Consider the following 7,598-nt stretch of genomic DNA (forward strand, 5'->3'; position numbering starts at 1 on the left):
AGGCAGCCCAGACGTTTTGAGGAGGGGGGGGGGGGGAGCTGTATGTGGGTGCCAGGGCTGTGTGGGCATGACTGCAGGCAGGGTGGCAGGCAGCCCCGCCCCTTCCCCCCCCGTGGGAATCTCCCCCTGGGGCACCCATGGGTGCTCAGCCCCGGGTCTGGGGGTGCTCCATGCCCCTGTGGGGGGGTGGGGGGTGCAGGGGGATGCTCCTGCGTGCGGGCGGATGCACGGCCCCAGCTGGGGAGGGTGTCTCTGCCCCTCCCAACCATCGCTGACATGAGTTGGCCAGGCCTCAGCCCCTCCAGCAACGTGCCGCCCCCGCCCCGATTTGAGGGGGTGGGGGTGTGTCAGGTGGGGGAGCCCCCCTCCCCAAAGCCTGTATCTGTTTCCATGGCAACGGCGGATGCGCGGGGAGCCGCCCATTGGCTGCTGGTGATGTCACCGCAGGGCGGGGCACCCCTTAATTATTTAATTTTTTTTGGGGTGGGGGGGGGGTGGGGTAGGTGTGCCCCCACCCAAAACTGGGTGGGGGAGGGGAGCTCCGCCCCGCGCGGCCCCGCCCCTCCCCGCCCGTGGGGCCCCACCCGCCCCACCCGGCACCGCCCCGGGGCAGCGGCGTCGGCGGCGGGGATGCACTCGGAGGCGCGGGGGAACGTGAGTGTCGGGCCCGGCCGGGGGGAACCGGGCTGGGGAGCGCGGCCGGTGCCACCCCCGGGGCTTCTTAAAGGGGCAGCGCCCGCGGGTGGCAGCGGACCTGCGGGGGGGGGCATTTGGGTACAGCGGGGCCTGGCGGGGGGTTGGGGGGGGGGGGAAGGGAAGGGCGGGGGGGGGGGGGGCGGGAACCGCCCCTCCCGCCCTTCCCCCCCCCCCCCCCCCCCGCCGGGCTCCGCGTGGCCCCCCCACACCGTGGCCGCTTCCGGGGAGGGCGCCCCCGCGCGCTTCGGAGGTCACGGCGGGGGGGGTGGGGGGGGGTGTGTGTGCGACCGAGGGGCGACGTCGCGGCGCGCCCCGCCCCGCCCTTCCCTCCCTCCCCCCCCCTCCCACGCCCTTTGCTCTTAAAGGGCCAGCGCCTCCTCGTTCGGGCGGCCCCCCCCTGCCCTGCCCTGCTCGCGTGGGGCTGAGGGCAGCGGTGGGGCCGGCAGGGCCCCCCCGCGCTGGGGGGTGGGGGCCCCGGAGCAGATGGCGTTGGCGGGACTCGGTGCCCTTCCCTCCCCCCGCACCCCACCCCCGCTGCCCGCCCCTGCCTGCGCCGCTGCCCGCGCTATAAAAAGACGGTTTCGAGGTGACCCGGCCGTGTCCCCGCTGCCCCAGCGCCGCCCGCACCGGGGTGCAGCTGCCGCCCCCTGCCTGCACCCAGGACCCTGCCTGTACTCTGCCTGTACTCTGCCTGCCCCCAGGCCCCCTGCCTGCCCCCTGCCCACCCCCAGGCCGGGCAGGCGGGAGCAGAGCCGTTCGCATGTTGCCCCCTGCTCTGCCCCAGTGGGTGTGTATGGGGCATGTGGGGTGTGTACGGGGGGGCGGGACACGTGTATGGGGACGCACACACGGCCTTGGCTTTGGGGATCCACCCCGCACCCCCAAACTGTGGGGTGTGGGGGTGCTCCTCGAGGACCCCCCCGGGCTGCCCCATGCCCCTGGGGGACCCTGCCAGGGGGCAGGGCTATATATGATATATATATTTTCTTGGGGGGGTGTCCCCAAAAATCCATTCACCCGGAGGCCCCCCCAGCCGTGGGAAGTGGGGCGGAGCCGCCCCCCGGGGGACGCCCCGCTGGGTCCCTGCCCCCCCTGCCCCCCCCAGCATCCCGGGCGGCTGCCAGAGGGTGGAGCGGGGAGGAAATTCCTCGGGGGGGTGTGACGGCGACGGGGTGTGCCCCCCCACGCCCACGGGTGGGGGACACGGACTGGGGTGGGGGTGGGTGGGCACAGGGACCAGGCAGGGAGGGACGGAAGGCATTTTCTCCCCCTTCCCCCCCCCCCTCTTCAAAGGTCATCCCATAGTTTGGGGTTGCCCCACATCCCTCAGGTACTTGATGGCAAAAAAGGGGGGGTGTCGCTATTTATTCCCGGGGGGGTGCACAGCAGCTCCCCGACGTGGGGCTTTGCAGGGGCCGCATGGGGTGTGTGTTCCCTGCCCCCCACCCCCCCGCCTGGGTGGGTTTCGGGTGTGCTGGGGCTGAGAATGGGGGAGTTCAGCTCACTGATGAAATCCTGGGTTGGGCGAGGGCTCCCGGGGGGGGACAGCAAGGCCCCCTGCCCACCTGGCTGCCATATCCCTCACTCCCCAGCCCCGTGGAGCTTTGGGGTGCAAGCCCCCCTGCCCCCCCAAATGGGCTGGGGAGGGTTCCTGGGGAGGCAGGTGGCCCCTTTGTGCCCCACACCCCAAAAGGGCCTGGTTGTGGGGACCCCCCCGGGCGTGAGGAGGTGGGGTGGGTCTGGGGGGCCTCCAGGGGGTGTGCTGGGGTTGGGGTCCCCTGGCGGGGGCAGTTGCATGGCTGGCTGGGGGGGTACCTGGATGTGGGTGTGTTTGGGGGGGTCTGTGTTTTGGGGATCCTGTTGCTGTGTGAGTGGGTTTGTTGAGGGGTGCCTCTGGGTGAGAGTGGGCGTGTTTGGGGGTGTCTCTGCTTGGGGGGGTTGTTTTGGGGGGTCCTGGTGATGCCTGAGTGTGTGTGTGGGAGTTTGGAGGTCTCTGGCTTTGTGGGGGGGATATTGTGGGGGGGTCTTGGTCGGCAGTGGGGGTTGGTGGGGGGCTGGCTAAGTGTGTATGGGGGGCTCCCCAGCTGGATACGTGTGTACCGGGTGAGTGTCTGTGGCTTGGGGGGTCCCTGGCGGTGGCTGGGCGTGTCGGGGGGTCCCTGGTGTGGGGCTGTGTTGGTTTTGGGGAGGGGTCACTGGCCGGGTTTTAGCGCCCCCCCCCCCCCCCCATTTGCGCGTGTGCCTCCGCACGGGTGTGCCGCGCGGGTGTGTGCGCTGGGTGTGCCCCGGGGCGGGGCCGGCCGTGTGCCCGTGCGCGTGTCCGTGGGGCGCGTGGGCCCGTCTCGGGGGAAGGGCAGCGGGCACAGGCAGGTACGTGCCGGGGGTCCCGGGGGGGGGGGGGGGGAGGGGCGAGGGGTGCCCGCGCTGGGGGGATGCCGTGCTGCTGGGGGGAGGGGGGGGGGGTCCCCCGCGCGGCGCCTGCCTGCTGCTTGCCCCACGCGTGCCCGCGTCCCGGGGGTCCCCGGCGAGGGGCTGTGTGGGGGTCCCTGTTGCGGGGGGCAGTTCCGCGCGTGTTGGGGTACCGCGTGTGCGCAGCGCTCCGGGGAAGGGGGGGGGGGGGGGTGTCGCGGGTGGGGCTCTGCCCCGGTGCCTCCCGCGAGGGCCGGGCCCCTTTAAGGAGCTCCACCCCGGGACGAGCCAGGGTGGAGCCCGGGGCCGTTCACACCTCTCGCTCGGCCCGGCCCGGCCCGGCGCGGCGCGGCCGGCGGAGCGCGGCGGGGAGCATGATCCTGCCCGCGGAGGGGATGAGCGCGCCGCACCCGCGGAGGAGCCCCCCGTGGGTGAGTGACCCGTCGCCTCTTCCCACCCCCCCTCCTCACCGCGGGTTACGCGCTGCGCTGCCCCGGCCCCTTTAAGGCGCGGGGGAGGGGAGCGTGGCGGGGCCCGCCGCCGCCCCGCGGGGACCCCGCCTTCCGCGCCCCGCCCACCCCCGCCGCGCCCCGCCCACCCCGCCCCGCCCGCGGGGAAGCGGAGGGCGGGGCCGGGCGGCGGCACAAAGGCGCGCGGGGGGCGGGCGCTGCCCTTCCCGCCTTCGGCCGCCTCCCGCCTGAGGGGCCGGGGGCTGGAGGGACCGGGGCAGCCGCCCGCCCCTGGCCGCCTGCCGCGGCCCCCCCGGTCAGCAGCCGTGCCCCGGGCGCCCGCTGGCCAGGGGAGGGCCGGGCAGGCCCCTCCGCCGTCCCGTGCCTCAGTTTCCCCGTCTCCTCACGGGCCGCGGGTCTCTCACAGGGCCAAGGGAAGGCGACGCCCGCCATGAGCTCGTCAGCGCTGCTGGCTGAGGGCCCCCTCGACCCGCCGGTGCTGCTGGCAGACATCAAGACGGAGCCCCCCGAGGAGCTGCTGGCCAGCGACTGTGGCCAGCCCCAAGCCGAGCCCGTCGATCTTTCCCTCAACAAGTCCAAGGCGACGGCGGCCTCGGCCCCCCCGCCGCCGCCCCCCGTGGCCGTGCAGTCCTCCCCGTTGCTGGTGGCTCCCCCCCTCCCCGCTCCCGCCACCGTCTCCATCTCGCCCTCCGGCCTCAGCTCCACCTCGGCCATCCCGGCTGTCCTCTCACCCGGCTCCATCCTGGCCTCCACGCAGGGCAGCGGCGGGCAGCAGATCCTCCACGTCATCCACACCATCCCCTCCGTCAACCTGCCCAGCAAGATGGGCAACCTCCAGACCATCCCCGTGGTGGTTCAGTCCCTCCCCGTCGTCTACACTACCATGCCCACCGATGGTGTCACTGCCATTACTGTGCCCCTCATCGGGGGGGACGGGAAGAATGCTGGATCTGGTAAGGGTGCGTGGAGGGAGGAACCCTGATGTTTTGGGGGTGGTTTTCCCACCTCATGGAGCGGCACCCCTGAAGGGGACTTGATTTCTCCACCCTGGGGTGTCCCCCCACCCACCGGCTGCCTCCCCACATATGCCACATTCATCAAAGCACTTCCCCCCCCCCGGGCCTTCAGCCCCCAGCCTGTGCCCCCCAGAGGACATGGGGAGGGCAGGGAACGCTCTGGGCATGGTGCTGCCTGCCTGCCACCCAACCCGCTGCTGGCAGCCTGCCTGCCCTTCCCACGGGCTGCCAGCGGCTCTGATTTCAGTTCAGCTGCCCCTCCCGGGCCCCTCCAGCCCCTTCCCCAGGACGTTCCCAGCTTCCTACCCTACCCGGGGTGGGGGTCCTGGACCTCCCCTCGTCCAGGCAGGAGCAGGCAACTGAAAGGGCTGCCCCCGATGCCTGTGCCCCAGGACGGGGGGCTTTTCATCTCCCTAACCTGATCTTACTGGGTTTTTGGGGGGCGACAGAATTTGGGGTGCTGCAAGACCGGGGGAGGGTTGCCCTTCTGGTGCAGGGGTGAGGTTTTTTTGAGGGTGTGTGTCTGTTCTCTGCTCACAAGCCTCACCTTCTTCCTCCTTGTTTCTCAATAGCTTTTCTTTCCCGCCCTCCACCAGTGAAAATTGACCCGGGCTCCATGTACCCCATGGACATGAACAGCGACAGTGAGGACAGCGCCTCTGAGAGTGGCCCAGCGCCTTTCCAGGACCTCCAGAGAGAGTAAGTCTCCCTGTATGTCCCCCAGCCTTGGCCACCTGTGTCCCCAGGTGCCCCGTGGTGTCCATGGGTGTGGGGACCGTGCCCTCCATCCCTTGCTTCTCCTGGCAGGCCGGCGGCACGGGGGCAGCGAGCTGATTCCCCCGACCTCAAGAAACGGCGTATCCACCAGTGCGACTTCGAGGGCTGCAATAAGGTCTACACCAAAAGCTCCCACCTCAAAGCTCACCGGCGGATACACACGGGTAGGGGCCAGTGCCGTGCGCCCCCCTGCCTGGGAGGGTCAGGATCAGTGCCCCCAGCTCCTGCTGGGCTGGAGGCACGCAGGGATGGGTCTGGAGGGGTGATGGTAGTCTGTCCATGGGCTTGGGGTTGATAATAGTGTGTCCCTGGGCTCGGGGTGGCCCTTTGGGGGTGCCAGCACCCTGTGTCAGGGCTGGGGGCACTTCAGGGGCTCGGGCAGGCTTTATGGGGGTGCTGGCACCCTCTGCCTGAAACTAGGGACTCCCTTTGGGGGCTCAGAGTACTGGCACCCTGTGTCAGGGCTTAGGGGTGCTCTTAGAGGATGCTGGCACCCTATGCCAGGGTTCGGGGTGACCCCCTTAGGGGCCTTTGGGGGCACTTGGGCTCTGTGCTGGTACCCAAGGCCATGCCCTTAGGACCCTCCTGCCCCCCAGCCTCATTATGGGACACTCCCTCGGGTGGCTCTCCCCCTCCTCAGCGCCCCCTCAGTGCCCTGCGGTCCCTCTGCTTGGGAGGAGGGCTCCTGGTGGCCCCATCGTGCGCCTGGGACCCCAGGCTCCGCCGTGGGGTGCCACCGCGGCAGGCCCCGGGGAGGACAGTGGGGTGCTGCCACTACACTCACACCCTGCCCGTGGCAGGGTGTCACAGGGGGTGGGCACCCCTCTGCCACCCATGCATGGGGGTGCTGTAATGAACCTCGCGGGGTGCCCCTTGCTGTCCCGCGAGGGGTGACCTGGCGATGCTGCAGGTGGGGGGTGTGTGCACACCCCGATATACCATCTCGGGTCTGGCTGGTGACGCGGGCGCGGCGCTGTGTTATGCCTTACAGCAACGCTCGTGCACCCGGTGGCGCCAACGGACCGCGCTGGGTGAGCGCCGAGGTGGGTGCGGGCAAGTGCAGGGATGCTGAGGGGGTTGCTTGGCCGTGGCGACCCCGCTGTCACCAAAAAACTGCCTTTTTTTTTCCCTCCCCCTGCCCTGTAAGGCATGTGGCAGTAATTTTTGCAGAGCTGACCCCTCTCTGCTCCCCCTGCGCAGGCGAGAAGCCCTACAAATGCACCTGGGAAGGCTGCACCTGGAAGTTCGCCCGCTCCGACGAGCTGACCCGGCACTTCCGCAAGCACACGGGCATCAAGCCCTTCCGCTGCTCGGACTGCGACCGCAGCTTCTCCCGCTCTGACCACCTGGCCCTTCACCGCCGGCGGCACGTCATGATGTGAAGGGGCTGACGTCCCTGTGGCGCCTGGCTGGGATGGGAAGGACAGCGGTGGAAAATGGGGGGGCAGCATCCCCCTCCACTTCTCAGTGTGCGGTGAAGGGACTGTGGGAGCAGAGAAGCTGAGCTCCGCCTGATGGCAGGTGAACTGTGGCTGCTCCAGGAGCCTCACCGGCACAAGATGTAAAAAGATAGTTTCTGGACTTCTCTCTTGCTCCCATTTCTTCCTTTTCCTGGGCTTTTCCTCCCCACTCGATGTCCAGAGGCTCCTTCTCCATTCCTCACCCAGGATTCACCCAGTAGCTGCCTCCAGACCTGCGTGTTGGCCTCTTCAGCCTCTTGCCTATCTCCACTTCGTGTGATCACTGTCCCTGGCTCCCCTCCCAGCCCTCGTGGCAAAATCCAGGAGCCATGGCAAGGACAGAGGCTGGGGGGGGGGGCTCTGCCATTGCCCCCGTGCAATAGCTGTCGGGCTGTCCTCTCCAGAAAGCCACTGCCTCTCCATCTCCAGCCACTGCGTGTCCCTGTCGCAGCAGGAGAAGGGACCCTGGCACATCACCTCTCTGCATCACTGGGCAAGTGCTGGGCTTTGCAGGAGGGCCAGGAGGAAAAGAAAGAGCAAGAAAGAGCAGAAAAAAACCCAGCAGCAACCCACAAACAAGATGACCACCATCAAAAAAAAAAAAAAAAAAAAAAAAGGGAAACTTTGCGGAACGTGGAACTGTGATTTTATGAAGTTTAAAGAGGGGGTAGGATGGGGTGGGGAGGGCTGGGGCTGCCAGCTCTCGGGTTTTTTGAAGACTATGGGACAGTGGAACCATTTCTAAGTTAAAAAGGCAGACTGTGGCCACA

The 7,598-nt window shown here is 69.1% G+C and overlaps 1 protein-coding gene across 8 annotated transcripts; it reads left to right on the forward strand.

Annotated features, from left to right (window-relative positions):
* The first annotated feature begins 564 nt into the window (after positions 1 to 564).
* KLF8 (KLF transcription factor 8) lies at positions 565 to 7,598 on the forward strand. 8 transcript variants are annotated; one of them, XM_056359889.1, is made up of 6 exons: positions 637 to 654; positions 3,398 to 3,536; positions 3,982 to 4,534; positions 5,164 to 5,290; positions 5,399 to 5,532; positions 6,569 to 7,598. In XM_056359889.1, exons 2-6 carry the CDS (start codon positions 3,480 to 3,482, stop codon positions 6,748 to 6,750), a joined length of 1,053 nt encoding a protein of 350 aa, XP_056215864.1. In that variant the 5' UTR covers positions 637 to 654; positions 3,398 to 3,479; the 3' UTR covers positions 6,751 to 7,598. The 8 variants fall into 8 exon arrangements, with proteins under 8 accessions (XP_056215865.1, XP_056215866.1, XP_056215864.1 ...); XM_056359888.1 differs by lacking the exons at positions 637 to 654; positions 3,398 to 3,536 and adding exons at positions 2,785 to 3,066; positions 6,360 to 6,411 and having other exon boundaries at positions 6,569 to 6,701; XM_056359890.1 differs by lacking the exon at positions 3,398 to 3,536 and having other exon boundaries at positions 565 to 654.

This window comes from Falco biarmicus, chromosome 14 (assembly GCF_023638135.1).
Source record: "Falco biarmicus isolate bFalBia1 chromosome 14, bFalBia1.pri, whole genome shotgun sequence".
Lineage (NCBI taxonomy): Eukaryota > Metazoa > Chordata > Aves > Falconiformes > Falconidae > Falco > Falco biarmicus.